The sequence below is a fragment of the Mchenga conophoros genome, linkage group LG6 (genome assembly GCF_057382185.1).
Source record: "Mchenga conophoros isolate Kocher_MC1m ecotype Shallow Benthic linkage group LG6, M_conophoros_male_GT1.1, whole genome shotgun sequence".
NCBI classification, from domain to species: domain Eukaryota; kingdom Metazoa; phylum Chordata; class Actinopteri; order Cichliformes; family Cichlidae; genus Mchenga; species Mchenga conophoros.
In genome coordinates, this window is record NC_140531.1 from 14,282,471 (window position 1) to 14,304,872 (window position 22,402).

At 41.7% G+C, this 22,402-nt stretch overlaps 1 protein-coding gene across 2 annotated transcripts; it reads right to left on the reverse strand.

Moving 5' to 3' along the window:
• Positions 1–27: 27 nt before the first annotated feature.
• Positions 28–22,366, reverse strand: foxk1 (forkhead box K1). 2 transcript variants are annotated; one of them, XM_085276343.1, is made up of 9 exons: positions 21,771–22,366; positions 9,581–9,793; positions 4,618–4,816; positions 4,347–4,493; positions 4,037–4,230; positions 3,609–3,781; positions 3,283–3,519; positions 2,550–2,720; positions 28–2,156 (listed from the first exon to the last, which is right to left on the reverse strand). In XM_085276343.1, the coding sequence occupies exons 1-9, from the start codon at positions 22,214–22,216 to the stop codon at positions 1,924–1,926; spliced, it is 2,013 nt and encodes a 670-aa protein (XP_085132469.1). In that variant the 5' UTR covers positions 22,217–22,366; the 3' UTR covers positions 28–1,923. The 2 variants fall into 2 exon arrangements, with proteins under 2 accessions (XP_085132469.1, XP_085132468.1); XM_085276342.1 differs by having other exon boundaries at positions 2,550–2,723; positions 21,771–22,365.
• Positions 22,367–22,402: the final 36 nt, after the last annotated feature.

The window sequence follows — 22,402 nt, forward strand, 5'->3', positions numbered from 1 at the left end:
GCACAGAAGAGCGATGACAACACAACATTTAAGTCAATGAGGAACTTTAATTTGTGCTACACATTTGAACAAATCACAAAAACAGGAACATTTAAAAATACATATACTTTTCTATTTCCAGAATGTTTACGTATTGATGACTGCTGTTTTTTTTATACATATAGCAAAATATTTTTTCTCTCTTTCCAAAATAAGAAAAAATACCTTTGAAGAACTTTGTCATTTAGCAGATAGAGCAGCATACAATCATTACGCAACTTTTTTTAAAAATGTATTAATTTTTTTCTAATAATGTGCAACAACAATCACTGAATGCCTGATTCCCAGCTATAAACGAGGCCTGTGTGAGGGAATTTGAGTGGAGAAAAAAAATCTAAAGAGAGTGAGAATGTGAGGATTGAGCAAAGAGTGGAGGAGAGGGAAGTGTTATAGAAAAATCTAATTGTGGCAGGAATCGCCGACAGCTTGACTCCTCTTTGGAGGCTGCGAAGATGAGAGAGTGCTTGGTGAGGAGAGGTAGACTGGGCAAAAGAAGAAGAACAAAACTGTAAAATGAATTTAAGGAAACAAGAAAAAGCAACAGTGTGTGAGCCGAGAACAGTAGGTGGCAGAAGTACCAAACAGAGTGGAAAAAAAAAGAACTGTTGAAATTTGTGGTCATGTGTTGGTCCCGCCCTTCCCCTGACAAAAAACCCCCAAAAAACCTGAAACGAATCTACCAATGCAGCGCAACTGTCACCGCTGTAGTGTCGCCGATCGTCAGCTGTTAAAGCACTAAGTTACTCTAAAACAGTAAAGCCGTCTAAAGGTTAAAATAAAAGAACAAAAATGTAGAAATATTTAAGGCTTTTAAAGGATTATTACAATAATGCTTCTCTGTGCTAAGACGATCCAAAAAAAAAGTACGCCCAGGCTGCTCCGTTTGCTTTTTTTTTTATACCGCTACTGAAACAAAAAAATTTAAAACAATCAGTTTGTCTACATTAGGTTAGCTCCACTTCAATCAACTCCATATAGTTGCCCGGTTCGCTCCTTCTCTCCCGTCCAGATGCTGCGATCTTCCTCAATCAGAGAAGCCTCGCGCCGATAAACCGCACTGGACTGAAGTGAAGCAAAAACTGCAAACTGCTGGTTTGTCATAACCTGAATTTCCTCGTATCTGTTCTCCAAAAACAACATACCTTTCTCTTTTTTTGCTTTTTGTTTGTTTGTTTTTTTCTTTTAAAGCAAAGGCAAGAAGAGAGACGTCTCACATTCTGCTCTTTAAAATGAACGTCTGCCTTTTCTCGTCTGAGACCGCTCGTTTGATGCCTTCTGTCTCGCTTTATCCTTGGAGAAGAGCCTCATGAAGAGTACAATCATATTCTTAAAGTCTCCTGGGCCTTAACAACCTAGTGTGGGTGTATGCAGCTGAGTCCTCTCTAGCCTTCTGCCCACGACTGTACGAAACGACGCGATTCGTCGACTCTTAATGCTGACGGCCCTTTCTGTGGTCGCGGGGCCGTTCGGATCTCACGTTCCCTGGTTTTACGTCAGGCAGCGACTCTAATGAGAAGCGCAGGAGAGGTGAGTTCTTTGGCCTGAGAGTGATAAGTAATGTATCTGCGATAATATCCAACATTCACGTAGTAAGAGTAGTGCTGAAATGATTTTATTATAATTAATAACCTTAAATCTGTGTATTGTCAGTGAATGCTGGATTACATTTTTAAAAATTGTAATTCTAAAACTTCTTTTTTTAAATTTCAGCACAAATTCCAAAGGTTTCCTCTACTTTTGACCGAAGTGTGTGTTCTTATGAATTAATTCCCTTCTGAGAGACCGCCTGTCGGCTACAGTCGTATCAAATAAGTATAAAAGGCGACGCGTTAAGGGGGCGATAGAGAGGCTGTCCACTGGGTATCTGGTGCAAGGCCCTGAGTTTTACTGCCTAGCGTCATGGGTTTGCGATGCCATGGCAACAATGACAGGCTGCTGACCGGGTGTGGCTTGATGCTGAGCAGATTCGGGGCCGCCATCGTCCTCCATCTTTGGCCGCTTGGCCTGGGGCTCGCCTGGTTGTCCAGCTAAAGTTTCTGCACTGGGCTGTCTGCTCACCAACACCGGAGGGGAGCTAGAGGCCTGAGCAGCCAAAATCTGCAGAGGACTACTCAGACCTGAACAGGACAAAACACGAAACAAGAAAATAAGCAAAGGATCGTTTTGTGCATTTGTGAAATGGTAAATGAACTGGTTTCTACTCTAGCTGAGCACTCAAAACACGTTTTACTGGTCATGTCACACAGAACTTTCTAGCCCAAGTGCCTTATCTAACATGTGCATGCATATTAGATAAGGTGGTGAGCGGTTCAATATCTTGCTTTAAGACACTTCAACATGTATGCTGGAAAAGCCGGGGATCAAACTACTGACTGCTGATTAGTAGATGACCCGCACTGAGCCTCAAACCCCCAGCTGTGTGCTGTAAAGAGGTCGGCCTTTTTCTTGAATATAATGAAACCTTATTGTGTTTAAAGGACAAAAAATACCATCCAAAAAAAGAGTCTTACCAGATGCATTAGCAAGGCTGGTTGCTGTGACAACAGCAGCAGTGGTGTGTTTGCCATTCTGGGTAATGGGGCGAACGGGAAGTTGATGTAAACCTGGGGTCAGATTACGTGCTTCCCCGGCCTGCACCGCACTCTCCACAGTCTGGATCACTCGCTCTCTGGTCAGCTGGGCTTCTGAGGACAAAGCGTACGATTCAAACATGGGAACCCGTCAACAATCCAGCCAGATTTTGCAGTAATCAAACATTTGTCAGAATTTAGCATAATTTCCTAAATATCAGTTCACAGTATGCACCAGTTGGATGCTGTCCTGAAAATGCAGATCTTAAAAACATGACATAATGAGCAACAAAACACAATTTCACATGGATTTACACCAAACAAACCTCATCTCTTCAGGGAGAGTGATAAACGTGTCTGATTCTACAGCAAATGGAAATTAAGGTCGCGAAACTCAGAGATTTGGCTACTGTCAGCTATACGCGCTACAAGAAATATCTTGCGTTGCTGATTTGTGCAGTGAAGCTGAACAGTAAAGGTGTGACTGAGGAATAGCCCAGTATTCCCAGCACTGGACGGTAAAAACAAGGGGGCGTTAAGGATGTGAACAAGGCCACAACAGCTTTAAAGACTTGAATACACTTTCCTGTGTATCACATTACAAAGGATTGCATCACGCAGAAAAAGCATTTCAAAAATAGATTCTCTCCCACCCCCCCCCAAACGGCCGTACCTCTGAGATCACTCTTGCCCTCTACTCCTCCAACAGCGCTGTACCCATTTGGAGGAACGCTGGTAACCACCCGCACCATGGTGACAGAGGGCTGAGAGGAGCTTTGGAACACATGGATGGGCTGGACTTGGCCACCGCCACCTGGAAGCAAAGCAAGGGCTTTCCCCGAGCCCGAGGACAGCGCTGTAGGGTGATGGGGAGTGGCCATGATGACAGGCTGAGCACTGACTGGGGAGCCTACGCAGAGGCAGACACAATTTACTTGATGCGTTTTAGCAAGCTTGTCATCTGCGGATCTTTGAAAGAGATTTTGTTTGCACGCTTACCTGGGGCGCTCTGAGAATACCTGTACTCGGGTACAGATGCCAGTTTGTTAGCCAGCTGTTCGTGGTGGTCGTGGGGGATAGGCGAGCCCTCCCTGCTCAGACACTCGGGAGTCTGCAGCCCGCTTGAAGGAGGAGAAAGAAGCCCCTGGTGGGTCGGGGATGCTGGAGCACTCCTAAATAACAAAATACAGAAAAAGCAGAGAAATCAAATAACTAACCAACAGACTTTTAGTAAGACATGCAGAGCTCCTCACTGTCAGCACCCTCTACTCATTCAGGCAAACCTCAGAACCACACTTACTTTGTTCTGTCCAATCAAATGATCGCAAGGAGCAGAAGCAGAGAGAAGGGAGAGAGGGTTAACTGAATCATTGTGCGTGTCTGTGTGTGCAACTTGAAGGCCACGGATGACCCACTGCAAAGCCCACCTTGATGACAGGGGTCCAAACGGGGTCCTAAAGCAGGCCACCCCTCTTTGCCGTCTCTTCCTGAAGGCCTGCTCCACCAGCTTGGCCTCGGAGGCAGAATCCAGACGCCAAAAGCTTCCTTTCCCCGGCTCGTCCTGAGAGCGGGCCACTTTCAGGAAGTAGCGGTTCAGAGACAGATTGTGTCTGATTGAGTTCTTGAAAAAGGAAAAACGTTTTGTCACTGGAAACAGAAGCATCAGTTTGAAAGAAGAGAAAGTTTCTTCCCAGCTTACTCGGGTAAAAGTTGTATTTCTAGACAAGACTACTGTACCTGCCAGCCCTTGTCTGCAGTGCGGTAGTAGGGGTAGTGTTTGGTGATGTATGCGTAGATGCCACTGAGAGTCAGCTGCTTGTCTTGGGCCGAGGAGATGGCCTGGACAATCAGCTGTGCATAGGAATAAGGTGGCTTGGACTCATCCTGGCCCAAAAAAGATAGACACGAGTCTAAATAAACATGCATTCATAATGACACACTCAGCTTTTTTTCTAAGGTTAAACATTAACAGTCGATTTCGTAGAAGCAATCAGGCCTGGATGTTTACCCGGGGACTGTCACCACCAGCTGACTCCGCTCGCTGCTCACTCCCCCCACTTCTCTGCTCAGCAATACTTCGCCTCTGCTCAGAAACAGCCTTGGCAGCATATTCGGCTGCTAACTGGAGGTCGGAGGTGATGTTGCGTCCGTAGCGATACCCCGATGACCCCGCCCCGCGCGGACTAGCTGGACAGGAGTTGGGAACACTGGGAAAGAGAGAGAAATAGAGGAAAGGGTTACCACTATGGTTTATGGCTACATGAAAAATGACCCACATAAGATGAGAGGCTTAATCTTGCAGTCAGTACAATACTTGTTTCACAGGCTTACAGTCACATTAACAACTGTAACTCAGCACACAGACAAGACAAGCCAGATTTTACCTGATAATTACATTAACTTCTCCAAGAACACGGGATTACAAAGGGATTACTATTGCAAAAAGGTAATTAGATTGCTGTTACTTTCCCGTAAGCATGCTGCATTACCAAACCGTGATTTTGTTTGTGAGAGTGTCTCATGACTATGACGTGCGAGCGTGCGACGTCCGTGGTAGCAACAGATGTGTGTAGATCAACAGTGGATAATATGGAGTGCGGGACAGAGTACAACCGTGCAGCGTAACTCTGCGTGGGAAGAAAACTTCTTTCTACCGTGAAAAATTAAACTTCAAATCTAAGCAAGCACCAAGGACGCTGCCACGGGAATGTGAAATTCACAGAGAAACCCCACATCTTCCCACTGATATGGCCACTGTGGCACCGGGCAAACCTCCACCTGCCCCACTCCTGCTAAACAGGTGAAAATTGATTAAAGAGCAACAGGACTTAGTGCTGCTGAATCTCTGATTTAGTTAAATGTTTGCTGTGTTTTACTTGCATCTATTTAAAAGAATGAGTGAAAACACAACATATTATTTTATTTTATTTTATATGATGGAATATGCAGAAAATAGGTTTAAAAATTTTAAACACATTTCTTGCATATAATTACATTTTTGCTTGATGTAATGTGCATAAAGTTAAAAGATTAAAACTGATTAAACAAATTTTTAAAAGAGACTTTTTCATTTGATTCAATTTTATATGATGGTTTATTCAGAAAAATAAACTGGGCTGAAAGGTCTACAGTTTTATTACCTGTTCGGGTTGTGTATCATGTTTTTAAAAGTAAAAAAGTGACAAATGATCTACATGTACTGGTCTTGTCCCAGTCTTGTTCAGTTCTGGACAGAGGTTTTCCATGTCCAGGATTATCAGTGTGATGAGGCCCCTTTCTTGCTCTGTTTGGCATCAGTGGGAATGAGGTGCTTCTACTGGCCTCTAAAAGACAGGCGCTATCATTCTGTTCCCTGTTGGCCCCTCCCACTCACAAACAGTGGTTATACGACCTCATGTCATGTCTAAAACTGGAAAAAATAAGACATTCACTCCAAAATTCTTTCAATTTTTTTTTAATTTTTCAAATTTCAAAGCATTTCAAAATCTATAAGAATTTTTCAGGTGCATTCACTTTTGTCTGTGTGCAACTCCCTCATGTCAGGTGTGGAAATACAGTGTACAGGTCTAGGGCAGTGACCTGGGTGGGAATGAATGGGATTATTTTGCAGGGACTATTATATCCGGGGAAATATTTTACTTATATATTTTTTTCTTTATTTCACCTCCCCCACTTTTTTCTTTTTAAACATTTTACAGCCTCAAGTGTTAATGACCCCAAATGTAAAAATCATCTGTAATCCTTCTCTTCTCCTTTTGTTTATATGTATAAAGGAAAAACTGTTAAAAAAAACAAACAATGTCGTTTTATTACAAGTAACTACGTAATAAAGTAACTAATTACTTTTGAAAATAAGTAATCAGTAAAGTAATGGGATTACTTTCTTGGAGAAGTAATCAGTAATTAGTAACTAATTACTATTTTCAAGTAACTTGACCAACACTGGTGTCAAGCTCATACACCGGTCATTTCCAGCAGGTGTGTGTGTGCAGACAGCAAAAATCTGACAGTTCAGTCATTTCAAGATTTTATTAGTAAATCCTTAAAACCATAATTATGTCAGAGTGCAAAATGAAGACTACACGATGTAATAGTGAGGAGTAACTAAACTGTACAGCGTGAAGGCCTGTTGAAGCATTTCTAATCTTCATTTATATTTTGCATTTAACATTTGTAAGATAAGCATTTTTAAATTTTGTTCGTTATTTACCATTTCTATGAAATTTGAATAGGACTGGAAAAACACAAAAGAATAAGAATCCACACCTCAGAGTAAAGCAAAACACACAAAAGAGAGACGTGAACTAACTGTCATGAAATGATGTCCTTGGCCACTTCATGTGGTTCCCAGTAAAACTTAAAGCAACTGTTTCATTGTCAACCCTCGCCTCAAATGATTTACAAATGTAGTGTTTACAAAATTAATTATTAATATATTATTAATTAAATTAAAGTCCAGTAATAGTTATTTTCCTATATATCCATACTGACATTTATAATGGCTAATAAACAGAAATGAAAAAGTAAAGAGGAGATGGAAGAAATACCCTTCGAGCATGCTGATGTGGTCCAGTTTTTAAACCAGAGGGCAACGTGTTTGGAAAAGCTGCAAACAACCAGCTCATTCGGGCGCAAACAAATAATCTACTCTTTGTTGTGACAATGAAACAAGTTTATTTTTCAAGTCATGTAAATATATGTGTTAGTAAAGACTCAGAAATAATTACACATGACAAATGTTAAGAAAATAAGATTAAATGTCATGTGTCAGAAAGAAAGAAAAAATATTGGCCGATATATCAGATTTCTTAAATCACCAAATATTGGTATCAGTATCAGCCTTCAGATCTTATACTGGTTGAGTCATAAAAGGCTTTGCCTTACACACAAGAACTAGATCTGAAAAAGGAAAAAAAAAAAAAACAGAAACACACAACAATGACCATAAATACATTAATTATTAACTCGGCTTTATCTGCTGCTGTTGTGAAAGAGAGACAGAGAGCACAAGGAAATCCCAGCAACTTCTCATACAGTACACACCTGCTTCTGTTAGTAAAGTAAACAATGGTTTCTGGGAGAGTCAGTAAGCTTTGATTTGCCTCTAGCAACAAAGAGCCACGGATACAGACGGGGGGGGGGGAGTGTGTTTTTAGTTTGTGGCTGGAGGAACTAGGCTGCAAGCTCTGTTTTCATAAACTCAGAGCTGAAAAATGAATACGGACTAACACAAACATATTTTTGTACTTTTCGGAAGTACAAAAAATACTGAAATCTGTATCCGTCAGTCTGCTAGGACTTTGTTATTTGTGCCTCCACGGGGGAGCAAGGGTCATCTTTGCTTTCCCCCGGACACTCTTAAAACAACCATCCCCCCGCGGGCCACGTGCACGAGGCCCTGCATTACAAGAGTGCATGCTGGCAGAGAAAGGAGAGTGCAATTTTACGCTGTGCATTTAAGTTGCCAAGCAGGAAAAGTCACTCTTAGCACCCTGTAAGAGGGACCACGTGCTTTGACACAATACTCTTCCGCCATACACAGCGGTGTGTATGTACCAGGAAGGCTGGCCCGACTATGTGCCCGAAAAAGGCCACGGTGAGAGCGGCGCAGAAATGTTTGAGCGAGCGTCTTTAGTGTCTGTAGTGTGTCTGTAGTGTTTCCACGTGCGAGAGAACAGGAGCTGAGGGTTGAGTTGGAGGGGCAGGGGGCTCGGAAAAGGAAACCACTAATGGACGGGAAAACGGCCCACAAGCAAAACAATCTGCCCTCGATAGCCAATCGCAGGCCTCGAAGCGGCAGCCATCCCATATAAGGCAAGCACGCGCGCTGACATTGGTGGGGATGCATGATGCAAAGGCAGAGAGAGACCACCAGAGGGCACGCACAGCTCCGTCGAACACTCACACATGACGTGTATATTTACAGAGCACAGATTTCTTTTAAACATGTGCCTTCACAGCCTATGAAACTCAAGCTTTCTCTCTCTGAGTGCAGATACAAGCACATCTTCAGCTAGAGTGCATGTCAGCAGCGCACAAGACACTACACTTTTGTTTCACAAAAAAGAAACTAACAGCTCATCTGAGAACTTTCATTGTACACCCAGCTTTGTTTTAAAACTCCTCCAACAGATCCTCCTCTCTCACTGATACCCATTTACATAAATAAGACACCGAAAAAAAGATTTTTTAAAAAGGGTTTGTATTTAATTTACTCATTTCTTTTTTATTCTTTTTGGTTACTGTCTCCTGTTTCTTTTTATACAAGTACTGTCTGCGTACTTACGCGACCTCTTCCACTACAGTACAAGCTTTAATAATTAACCAGATAATACAAGTTTTATTATCCGGTTAATGCAAGTAAGTCAGTCTTATTGAGATATCCAAACTCTAAATGGTGGTTTTGATCAAATTTGACCAAACTAACAAAAAAGTGAAACTGAGGATACATCCTGTATATTTCTCTTTCACTGAAGTTTCGTTAGATTTCCAAGTTCATAAAATTGTTTCCGCTTCCAAGTCGATTTTTTCTTTTTGTTTTAGTTAACTATTTTATCCCCACATCTCGCTTTTAGTTTGATTTAACTATAAGAAACATGGTTGTTAACACATTCACGTTACACACCGACACCAGGAGGAGACACAAACTCTGCATCTCAGAGGTGTTCAGCTAATTTTAGAGAATCCACCATAAAACACGAGCCAAATCAAAGCGTGTGCTATAGTGACCGTTTGGGAAATAAGGGAGCAGCTAAAAGTACCTCTAATACTAATCAATACTTATTGGAAAATAAATGTTTTCTTAATTATTGGGGATTGAATGAAAAGGCGCATTGAACTAGTTTGGCAAGAATTCCTTCCAAAGAAAAACATCCTCCTGCTTTAACTGCAAATCCGGACGGCCTACTTTGCATTTATGAACGCTGCTTGAATTGATCAGCGTCCACGTGATTGTGTGTCTGGTGGCTTACCTGATGGTGCCTGTGGGTGAGGGCAGCGGAGAGCCAAACGCCCTCATGTGCTCTTCGTGCTGCTGCGCCGTGGGAATGCTGATTTTAAGAGGAGAAATTTGGGGCAGAAGCGAGCGAGCGGGAGACTGCTGCTCCCTCTCCCGGTGCTCCTCAACCTCCAGGAGTGACATGAACTGGATCTTGATCGATGTGCTGGGAAAACGAAACATGCACCTAAAGAGCAGCAGGGAAGGGGAGGGCCACAGGACGGAGAGAAAACAAAGCAAAAAAGAGAGATGATGTCATGTTGGTTCAACCAAACAGTAAAGCATTAAAACATTAACAGATCAGCACTTCAGAGTTGTGTTTAAACCTTCTCGTCAATGACAATTTAAACATTTCCTGTGCAACTAAGTAACTGTTATTGCAGGGGGAGATGGTGAGATATGACTGAATTTGAGAAGAAGAAAAAAAACAGCTAAATGACAGGTGGTGACATTGTTTTGTCAACCAACATCTCCAAGGGCAAGAATAAACATTCAAACTCGACATCATTACACGTTTTACAGCAAAACACAAACACCCGTGCAGATCTCCCTTAATAATAAATCATAATGAGACTGCACTTCCCACGTAACTACAGGGGTTTGTTTACATTTCAAACAATATCACACCACCTCTTGTGGATAAAAACCTCGACAAAGCTCCCCAGGCCTGCACCTCCTTTTCTATTCTGCTTTTAAACAGGTCTGAACAACCTCCTCAATAAAAAGCGAGGATCAGTCACAGGTCCACGTTAGTTCAAGCCTAAACAAAGCTAATTACATGTGTGAGGGATTTGGTAAATGTTTTACAATGGAAACTTAATGATTGGTGACTGGTTGTTTCAATTTCCTCCCAACTGACTCTGGCAGCAGGGTCGTGTCTTTACTGCACCCTTTCTGATCTCACGGCAAAGATACTGAAGCCCCGTTAATTCTACAAAAGAAAGGAAATATCCACAAAGGATCAGAGTGTTGAAAGATGTTCCAGACACACCAGTCTGATAAAGAGAAAAAAAATTACATGAAGAGAGAGAGAAAAAGATGAAGCGTTCTTCCTGAAAACCGGCAGCTGTCACTGGATTCTTGAAAACACTGCTCACAGCTGTTTTGGCCTATAGTGCTCCATCCTCCAGCACCAGGTGCCCGGGCACAGATAGCACGAGGCCCTGCGGCAGCCCTGCAGAAGCTACAGCTTTTGACAGCTGAGGTAGAAAAGACGCATTCAGCAAACAAAAGGAAAAAAAAGAAAAACATCTTTCTTCTGGCCTTCAGCTCAATGTCAGACAGGCAGAGAGAAAAAACTCACAGGACAGTTCGACTCGATTTCACTAAAGTAAACAGAAAATCTGGAACAAGCTTGAGTAGTTAAACTGGACCAAGAGTTAGCTTCTTAAGCAGCAGCAGTAGTAGTCTACTGTGTGGATGCATTACTCCAGCTAGCTAATTTAGGACTTATTAAGGAGCTAAACAAATGTAAGATATGGAGGAAAATGGGGAACATGGCTACTGTCTGAAACAGGACTGTGCACTAGGGGTGGGCGATATATCGAATATACTCGATGTATCGCGAGGTTTTCCACATACGATGGTTAAAGTGGCTTTATCATAACCATCGAGTATAAGTTGCCATGCAAATAACTGTGCTGTCTGCATGCAATTCACTCAAGTTTTTTTAATCCCACACGCTGCCAATGCGCACAATTTCCTACCCGGCACACTGAGCTGAGCATAGGTGTTTATATTTCACCAGATGGAGAAAAAAATATGGTGACAGTGCGAGTTTCAGATGAGCGAGAGAAAAGACACTTCGCTGCTGTTCGGATTTCACAGGAAGGAACAAAATTCTGTAATTTGCAAAACATGCCAACTATTGTCGTAGCAGTACCACGAATTTATTCCACTGCAAAATTAAGACCGTTTTAAACTCTGCATGTGAACATCTCCCCACAGACCAAAGAAAAAGTTAAATAAACCAGCTGTGATACCTGTGACTGTTCTTGGTCATCCGTTTTTCCATAGTCACCTTCTAGACTTTTGTTTCTATAATTTGAGGAAGTCTTGTACAATTTTATGTTAAAAGCAATAAAAAAAATAAAAAAAAAAGCACCTATTTAGTTTTAGTTATGTTTTTGTTGTCTCATGAATTAGTGCTTGAGCTCCTTTTTTGTTGCTATGATCTTTTGTTTGTTAAAGGTCTAATGTTGACCACAGAAAGACACTTACGGTCATAGTTTTGTCATTTGTGAAAACAGTGTGTGCAACTGATGGTTTAAAAAATGGTTAAAATAAAACATTTCCATTAATTTTTAATTTTTTGTATTCAAGTCAACACTGAATGGTCGCTTTGAATAAGTACACAAGTACAATTTTAGGTACTATATGGTTGAAAATGGTTTGAAGGTTAGTTAAACTTACCATGATATATATCATGTATCGTGATACAACCAAAAAATATTGCAATATCAAATTTTCCTCGCCAGCCCTGCTGTGCACTTTATAGCCAAGCTGTGGCAAACAAATGTTGTGTTCAAATAAATCTGCATAATAAATAAAGCAAGTTTGTGCTTTTTTTCAACAAAACTGTTTAATACATCATGTTTTTTCTAAAGTCTGCGAGTAATTATGTTAAATAATCTTGATCTCAATGCTGACCAAAATAATTGCGACCAATCAGTCCCAGCTTGCAGCAACAATACAGTAATTTTTCAAGATAAAAGTCAATACATGGCAGATATCACCAAATTATAAATCTATAGATTTTATTGCACATTTCAAGTGATGCTGACCACAGAGCATGATTGGTGCCCCTGTCTGCACTCTGTGCTTCTTGTCACAGAGACTTAATTGGAGGCTGACAAACTGATTATGAGATGTGACATTGGGATAAATCATTGGAATGGTATATGGAAATGTGTCCCAAAGAATAGATGACTGACATTGCAGTCAATGGCCTGCATTTGGCCTGCATTTGTATAGCGCTTTTCTAGTCCCTAAGGACCCCAAAGCGCTTCACACTACATTCAGTCATTCACCCATTCACACACTGGTGATGGCAAGCTACATTGTAGCCACAGGCGCACTGACAGAGGCGAGGCTGCCGGACACTGGCGCCACCGGGCCCTCTGACCACCACCAGTAGGCAAACATGGGGTTAGTATCTTGCCCAAGGATATTTGGCATGCAGCCAGGAGGCAGCCTGGGATCGAACCACCGACCTTCTGATTAGTGGCTGACCTGCTCTGCCACCTGAGCTACAGCCACCCCAATCCATCAACTGATGCACACATGGATATAAAACAGGAAACATTATATTCAAATACATTCTGACGCCTACATTCTGATGAGATTGGAATTATTTAAAAGTTCTATGTTTGATCCATTTAATCGATTTTCATGATCTCTGGAATTAAAGATTTACTAATGCTACACTAAATTTATTTTTGTGTCAAGTTCTTACCAATATTCAACGCGGAGCAACAGACACCTTACCATTACATCAGTCCTTCAATCAGACCTAAAACACCATGTTAACACAAATAAATTCAATACAATTTGGAAATAAACTGGATATTAATTAAATAAACAGGCTTTAAGCATCAACTAATTGTTGTTTGATATTCTTTATAAATACTGTGCTACCCTTCAGCCTCCGAGTAGACATACCTGTGTTATAAATGTGAAAATTCTCTGATTTTCAGAAAGGTTGACCTCTGACCTTGAAGTCAAGGTCACTGAGATTTTAACTTAACAGAGTTTTTCAGTAAATGCAACCATTGCTTTGATTTGAAAATTTTACGGTGCCTCCTATACACATACACATATATGTATATTTGGTTAATTAGCAACCAAGGCTTAATGTCTATTTGGTATAACTTTAGCAAGCACTTAGATCTGTTCAAAATGCAATCTATTATAAATTTTATCTTGATTTAACTTCTGATTTTTACCTATTTAGAATTGCAGGTTAAATATTTTCTTATGTGTTTAAGTCTCTGTGAAATGAAGATGGAGAGGAAGGTGGGGAGAGAGAGCTGGAGAAGCCATGCAGCGAAAGGCCGATGGTCAGCTAAACTGTCGAGCTTTTTCCTTCATTTTCCATACAGTCCGTGTATCTCACCTTGTTGGGTTTGTCTAATAAGCCACTTAACATTCAAGCAAAACAAAAAACAAAAAAAACCCTACAAAGGAAGTTCAACATAACCGGGCTTCTTTCATTGTGTTAGCAGACTCGACAAAACCTAAACCCCAAGATTGAGTAATTGTTACCACAACTTATTAACTTTCTCTGTTAAGAGAAGCTTTCCGCTTCAGACTCTGCATGCTGCTCATGTGAAAGAAGAAGAAGAAAAAATAATAATAATAAAAAAAATAAGGTGCATTTCACAGGTCACGTGACTTCTTCCACACACAAAAAATGATCGCTCTGAATGCTGCCTACTCCAGGGAAAACGGAAGAGAAAATGGTGATTAAAAATCTATAAAGACCATAAAAACACTACAAATAAGACAAAAACTTAATGGTGCAGAAAATTGTTAATCTTTGAATTTATCACACATAGCATTAAAATAAACCAAGGAATTATTTTATCACTGAGTGCGCTCTCAGTGCACATTATTTTTAAGGTGACGGCTGCATATCGGAGCTCTGAAACTTTAAACTGGAGCCATTTAAACGTTAGCTTACTGTGCCACAGCGTAACAATGGAGACGTGGGAATTTAGTTTGTCACAAATCAAAGTGATATTACTTTTATATATCTGGTGTGTGTTCTATGTTCCAATTCCAGTGGTGTAAAAGAGACTTGGCAGCAGATTAGAATCAAGTACAACAACATTTATACTTTTTCTGCTTCACCAAATAAATACATGCATTCCTGTGAAATGCACTGTTTGTGTTACAGTCACTGGTTTTAGTAGGTACAGCTTAACAATTTGGACATGTAACACACATTTTCAGAGTATTGGATTTAAAACATGCTGTAAATGAGAGAATCAGTGAAAACATGGCACTTCCAGACATTTTTTAACAGAAACTCAGAACATAACCTGCTCCTGACCATGTTATATGCTTAACATCGGTAACCACGGTGATTTAACCAGGTAAAAAGAGAGCCACTTTCATGACACAGAAAACACGACACAGCTCGCTAAGCCATCAATTAGGGCTGCCACAAACAATTATTATTTTTGCGATTATAGAACTATCATTAGCTTACAGCTTTAAGTGTTTAAGGTATGTGCTAACTAAAAATAAAGACAAGATGATAGTTTATTGAATTTAAATGAAATTTGCAGATTGTTTCGGAGAAGTTTAATAAACGCAGCCGTCTGCTCCTTGCTATCTAAAATATAACGGGACACTGGAGTATATTCTTGAGCATCTCACACTTCTGATAATCAGCTGTCTGCTTGACGTTTATTCAGCTGTGTAAAAACTATAACTTTAATCTCAGCCAAACCGATTTACTCAGGAACAAATAAAATACTGAAAACAATAACATTTTTAAGTTATCCAAGTGACTTATATATCGTATTTAACCTGAGTAGCAAAAGATGGCGGTGGGTTTGAAAACAATTTGCCGGGAGTCCGGTGTTCTCACGGGCTCTAGTGAGCCTTGAACCCCGGCTAGCTATCGAGCTAGTGGGTAACAGCCGTCTCTGAAAACGCGAAGCGCTTTTAAAAATATGTGGTGTCTTGATAAACTGAGCAGATATTTGAAGTTTACACAGCAACATTCCCGTCTGAAAATATGTTAAACGTTTATTTTGTGACCCAGAAAGAATAATAAGAGTAATATTAACCTCCTAACGGTGTGTTCACACCGAACGCAATGGACGCGAACAAAAACGCCCCAAACGCCCCTAATTTGACGCGCGCACATTCGCGCCTCAACGTGTGTCCAAGAAAAATCCATCGCGCATGAACCGGAAATGTGGGAGGAATGTGGGAGGAAGTTGTGCCAGACGGTATCTTTGCAAGATGGCAGCTGTCGAGCTAGCGCTTGAAGAGAGTGTCTCCCTTCTCTATGTACTGTGGAGAGCAGAGCAGCGGCGTAAAAGACGTCCTCGCCGTACCTGGGTCCATCAGGTCCTCCAGAGGCGTGAGCAGTTTGGTGAGTTTCACCATTTGCTCCAGGAGCTGCGCCTGGATGACGGCCGATTCCAGCGATATCACCGTCTTCCCCTCGCCCAGTTTGAGGACCTGCTTTCCCGCATCGGTCCCAGAATCGCCCGCCTAGACACCAATTACAGGCACTCAATCCCACCTGCAGAGCGCCTGTCCGTCTGCCTGAGGTTAGCAAAAGTATTTAATACGGTAGTCCTTTATTATTTAATTCGATTTATGCTGTTATCAGTGTTTGCAATGATAGCATGGCTGTGGTGTCATATCAATGTATGCGCTCGGTGTTTGCTGATATCAAACTGTAGCATTAGGACCACTGAGTTAACCTTTGTAGTGATACTCACTCCTTTTTATTTAGACCTGGTTTAATTCTGGGATAGTTGAATATTTGTATATAATCACCGCAGACTGTTTTAGATTATATCTAATATATATATCATGTAATTATCCTTATAATTACAAAATGTTTTATGTAAGATTTATGTTTTGTAATTTGGGAATTTGAATAATGTATTTTGTAACTGCAGGACACATAATACTCATTTTAAACAATTTTGTCCAGGTTCCTTGCCACCGGGGACTCCTTCAGAACCATCGCGTTCAGTTTTCGAGTTGGTGTGTTCACGGTGAGCCAGATCACCCCCCAGGTAGCAACGGCCATCTGGGACTGTCTAGTGGACGATTTCATGGCTGTGCCTTGAACTGAAGACTGGCGCTCCATCACAGAGGGATTCCAGGAGCGCTGGAACTTCCCTCTGTGCTGTGGAGCTCTGGATGGGAACCACATCCAAACAAAGGCACCCCATATATCATATAGGAGACACACACATTGATATACACTAAATATTTATTCCATTTCTTTTTTGTGGTGCCCAAATTTATGCACCTGCTTGATTTTGTTTAAACAATTATTGCACACTTTCTGTAAATCCAGTGAACTTCTTTTCACTTCTCAAATATCACTGTGTGTCTCCTATATGATGTATTTAACTGACATTTTTTATTGTAACAACGATTTATACAGGAAAATGATGGCTATTAACAATGTTGCCCAAACTTTTGCATCCCACTGTATTAGTATATTTTGTCATTAGTATAATATGAAATAAATTCTACATGTGTCAAGTCGTGTGCCAACGTTTGCTGTGTAGTAGAACTGAGACATTAGTCATTATAAAAATTTATTTGAAATAATATTAAAATTCTCACACAGAAATATATTTTATATATTTATGTTTAATGTAAGTATTTACAGAGAGACAGGAATAAAAACGACCAGCTGCTCTCCAGAGCAGGAACAAGGCTGAGGAGGAAATGCTCCATTGGAGACTGGTGTGGACTCTTCAGAGACTCCAGGATGGCCAGCTCCACCGCCGATGGACCGTCCTGGGACCCGTCCCTCATCTGCCTTGGAGCTGTCCTCCTCTGTGGGCCTGTAAAACAGCACAAAACAAAGAAATGAGGAGACTGCTACTAGATTTTAATTTCAAAAACCAAACAGGATATATTCAGATTGGTTGTAGACATTTAGTAAAGGTGATCACAAGGCAATCCCACCGAGTAAAAAGCTATCAGTGCTTGCTGTACATCTGATGCTACAATTGTGGTGCAGGAGCTCAGGGACTGGGGAGCCAGGAGAAGCAACTGCGGATGCTCTGCTGCAGAATCAGTTCTATCAATACAGTATTAAATGTTAACAGGTTGAATATAATAATCATAGAGTAGACAGTGGTCCCTCATTTATTGCAGCAGGGGTTCTCAGAATAACTAGCCCCTGGCCACGCACTTTATACACCGTTTTCCCCACACACATGAACATTGGTCACAGTTCTCACAATTGATTCTCAAAGTGCAAACCTTTGTAGATTGCAAAACGTAAAAGTATTATTATGCCGCGGTTTGTCTTCATCTGCCCGCCACTTTCGTGCGCCTTTTTCCCCTCGCGGTGCAGGTGTCTATTTCCAAATGAGGGTCATAGTTATGGGTGTTTTTGTGCTGTTTTTTCTATTGGACGTAATGGTTATCAAAACCAAAGGTGATAAATTTGGCAAGCGCAGGAGACACGACACGGAGCAGATTTGTCAATCAGGCTGCAGAATGCAATGCTGTACTGTGCAATAAAAAATCAGCGAAAAAGCGAAGCAGTGACGGATGAGCGGGACCACTGTGTGCTGTTTATTAATAAACAATAAAATATATTCCTAAATGACAACATGCATAAAAGCAGAACGGTATTTGTACGTCAGTGGGAAAATAGCAGTGGCTTTCTAGCTTTTGTGCGGCTTCCCCAGGTCAACAAAAACTTTAGAGAAAACTTAAGAGAAATGAATGAACTTACCAGGTTGCCCGATCTCTTCACATATCTTCCTCCAAGCTCGGTCCTTTATATTCCTGTCTCGGTACAGAAAGCAGCTGGTGTCGTACAGCTCCGGGTTGTTTGCTACCGCATTGATTAGCCTTCCCCTCCATTGAAGTATGAAGGGCTTTAGCTGGATCTGCCCCTTTGACCTAGGTCACAGCCACGTCACCAGGCTCCTGATTGGTTGTCGCGGCACGATTTGACGCTGGAGTTCAGATTTTTCCAACTCGAGCGGTAGACGTGAAACGCGCGTATGCACAAAATGCAACACAAAAACTCACGCGCGTGGTTTTATTCGCGCGCCAGACGCGCTACACTGACGCAGGTTTCACGCGTTTTGGCGACGCAAATCTGCTTCCGAATTTTCTCGGGACCCGCAATCGCGTGTCATCGCGCTTTTCCATTGACTTTACATGTAAAGCTCACGCTCCATTCGCGTCCATCGCGTTCGGTGTGAACACACCCCGAACTCTCCCACGGCATGCATTTTTAATTTCTCTTTGATATTTGGGCATATTGGGGCCGGACGAATGTAAAAACAAAGAATCACCAGATTTTATTTTTACCTTATTTTTGTCTCTAAGAAAAATGAGAGCCACATATGAGGATATTCATTTAAAATTTTGATAGAACAGTGGCAGTACAACGTCCTCGTGAGTGGATATCAGGCCCTTGTGGAGCAAAATTGAGTATTTTGGTCTAAATAACCCAAAATGTGATGTCCACATATGTGGACGCCAGGTCCTAGGAGGTTAAAACTAACTAGCTGCCGCCATTGTTGGAAACTGAGCAGGGCTGCGATGTGTCGCGCTATGAATTCTGGGACAGTTCCTTCTTCTTCGGGGTTTAACGGCAGCTGGCATTCTTCTTTGTCACTAGCAGCATGTTGCAAAAAAAAAAACAACATGATTTGTTCTAATTTCTTTAGCTGAATGTATGAAAAGTGCCAAAGATAACAAAGTTTGTCTGGATATAGAATATTTTTTCAAAAACTAGGTGATCCCCAAAGATCTATCTGCAGCAGAAAGCAGTATTTGAAAGCCGTGTCGTTAAAAAAAAATGTAAAAATAGGAAGAAAAATTTGCAGGATCTCAGTGATGCACAGTTGATGCATCTACTGTTCACTGAAGCCTCATTAGAAGTGGTCTCAGTGGAAGGGTGGATATCAAGAAGGCATTCTTTAAAAAAGGCAAAACTGGGAGAAAAGGGTGAGGATTGCCAAATTACAGAAGAACTAGACTTCTAAAAACAAATCAGAGGCAACAGGTCTTACGAAGTGATGAAATCAAATTTGAAATTTGAGGTTCAATCAGCGTGCATGGAGGAGGTCAGGAGGGAGATACAGCATTTAATGTCTACAGCATGGTGAAGGCTCTGTCATGGTTTGACAACAGTGTTAGAGATCTTGTTTGAAATTATGGAACTATGAACACAGAAAAGAACCATCAGATTTTGATCCACCATGCAATACCATCTGGAAAGCATCTGATTGACAGTGGCTTCATTTTTCAGCATGGCAATGATCTCAAACACATGCTAATGCAGTGTTTCATTGCGCACAATGAAACACTCAGTCATGGACTGGCCTCCCCAGAGCTGAACCTTAATATTAATGAAGCAGCGTGGGAGCATATCGACAGAGAATGTAATAAAACAAAGCCAAAATCTAAGGAAAAGCTTTGAATGTCATGTAAGAAGCCTGGAGAAATATTCCTGAAGACTACTTAAAGAAATCAGAAGAAAACTGCCTTAGAAAACAGACTGTTTAAGAATAAAGGTGGTCATATCATGACTTTTCAAGTTGTTAAAATTGCACAAACTCAAAAACAGAGTTTCCAATTATTGAAACCTGCAAACATACATGGAAATAAATCATATGAGGCAAAAACAGCCTCATATGATTTATTTCCATGTATGTTTGCAGGTTTCAATAATTCTCAGCCCCCATTTACCATTTTCATTGGAAAACATAAACAAATGAAGGGTGCTCAAGACTTTTGCACAGTCCTGTATAAATTGATAAATTACTATACACGAGTGGCAATATGTAGCTGATAAAACACAAAACGAAAGCAAAATTAAATTTACTTTTTTAATCTAACCAATCATTTTAGTCACTTTTTAGGGAAAGTTGCACAGCATTTGTTTGCTCAAGCTTCTTACATTAAAGTGTTTGTTGCTGCTTCTGTCTTATATAAGGGTAAACTGAATTTTAGAGCAGAATTTGAAGGACTTTTTTGCTAATAGTTTAATTTTTCTTCCTTTGAGAAAATTAATTCTAATAAGCCACTATCGTTTGTTTAGATCTGCACTTAATCTAGCTCAGTCTTTTTTTTTTTAAATTAAATGTCTTTTTGCTCAGCAGTATCATAATGAAATTAATTTGCAAATCATGACAATGCAGAGAAATTGTTGTCTTTCATATTTTAACTCGGCGCAGTTTCGCTAGCTCTGTAATCTCGAGAAAACCCTCCAGGGCCAAAGCAAACCAAGCAAACATGTCTGTGGCCTTGGCTCGCAAGTCAGTGTTTACTTCGTCATGTGCGCCTGCAGCGAGGATATCGCCCCAGTCTGCACTTCCGGTTCAATAACCGACACACCCCCAAACAGTGTTTCGAGCCAATCAGAGAAGACAAAGACACCCCCCACCCAAACACACTCATACTGCCTCCACCCTATGATTGACACATACACAAAACCGAAGATTTCCGTTTGTAAGCTTGCAACTGTACTAAACAAACCAGTGAAAGCAACGTGTGTAAACGCGACAGCTCTGCAACCGCAGTGGAAAAAAAAAAAGCTACATTCCACTGTACCCGAGATATACAACAAAAAAAGAGGAAAAACGTGTTTCAAGTTTCAACATTTACCAAAAAACTCCCGTCTTCCTCGAAGAACCGTGAGATGACATGTCTGGGATGCGTTTGTTTACATTAATGTTTACGTGACACGTCGGCCAATAGTCTGAGAGCTAGTAGCGAGCATAATCACTCAGAAGCTACAAGGTGTGCTGATTCGTTTATTTTGAAAATTAGATTACTTTAAAAAGTTATTTCAAAGACAATATAACACGCCGTACTTATGCAAAAACACCAACCAGTTGCAGCACTTCGAAAGAAAAAATTATAATTTACTAACTGCTTATGCTTGTCAGCAGGCCGGGGAAATGCAGCTAGGTTTGCTAACGGCTAAAACTAGCTAGACTGATTCACTCATTCAGCGGGTTGAAGGCAAAGCTGAAGGGGTCCACTAAGAACATCCGGGCAAACTGAATATTAATTGAATATGACAACATAACATCGCTGTGAGTTACACTGGAGACCTGACAACTTATCGTGTTCCACCTTTACTGTCCAGACCTAGGCTGCCATTACTATGCAACACCAAGCCGCTCTGGTAGGGGTGTCGTGACAAACTTTGTACCCCGGACAGGATAGGTGTCCCGTTTGGCCCTGTCATCGTGGAGGTCGTTTTGTATTAATGTTCTCCCCGTCAGTGTTCAGAAATCTATTCGTGAGGCTAACGTGGGTTTACAATTGAGTCGTTTTATTGTTTGAAGTAACCGCTAGACCTCCACTGTTAATGCATAAAATAAACTTTAGTGTGAGAAGCCCTGCGACGTCCAGCCACCGTGTTATCACGGGAAGCCTGACTGCAGCGGCTAGGCTTAGCTGACCGCACTCACTCTCTGGGTAGCGGCAGTGGTGGCGCCCCTCTTCGCTGGAAGACCCCGTCCACGAATACACCGTTCTTGCCCAGGCACCGGAGGGAAAAGCCACCCGCCTCGTCGTAGGTGATCTGCAGGTGCCGTCGGGAAATGAAACTCGAGTGACCCATGTTGATGTCCACGGAGCCGTGAGAAGAGTTCCGGCCTATGGTGACCGTCCTTTGGCGCATGACATACTCAAAGTCCCGGCCCTCGAGCCTGGCCAGGGCCTGCGGAGGAGTAGAAGCGAGCCGCACGGGAAGAATCCCGGCGTCTGTGCGGGCATCCATCACCGGAGGACCCAGAAGGGCGAACGAGGGCTGGTGAAAGGTGTGCGAGGTCACCGCGACGCGCACCGGGCTGCACGGAGCCGACTGTAAAGCTAGCAGGGCTCGAGCCCCGGTGTCATCCCGGTAGTCTGCCATCTTCTTTTGGAGGGTCAACACACTCGCACGCGCACACACTTAACTTCTCGCACACACAGAGTTGCAACGTGAGAGTTTTCAGCCAGGGAACTTGTTCACTCCGTGGCTGACGAACAACATGGAGTCCGGCTCAGTGGAAGAACAGGAGCGGAGTCTCCGGGAACCGGACTGGTGCTGCGTTCAGGG

Bases quoted from the DNA above. Each gene is read 5' to 3' on its own strand.
- foxk1 (XM_085276342.1), bottom strand. From the start codon at position 22,216: ATGGCAGACTACCGGGATGACACCGGGGCTCGAGCCCTGCTAGCTTTA. The intron at 9,794-21,770 runs GTGAGTGCGGTC...GCTGCTCTTTAG, and splicing joins CCACTGCCGCTACCCAGAGA to GTGCATGTTTCGTTTTCCCA. The intron at 3,520-3,608 runs GTAAGCGTGCAA...GCCTCTGCGTAG, and splicing joins GTATTCTCAGAGCGCCCCAG to GCTCCCCAGTCAGTGCTCAG.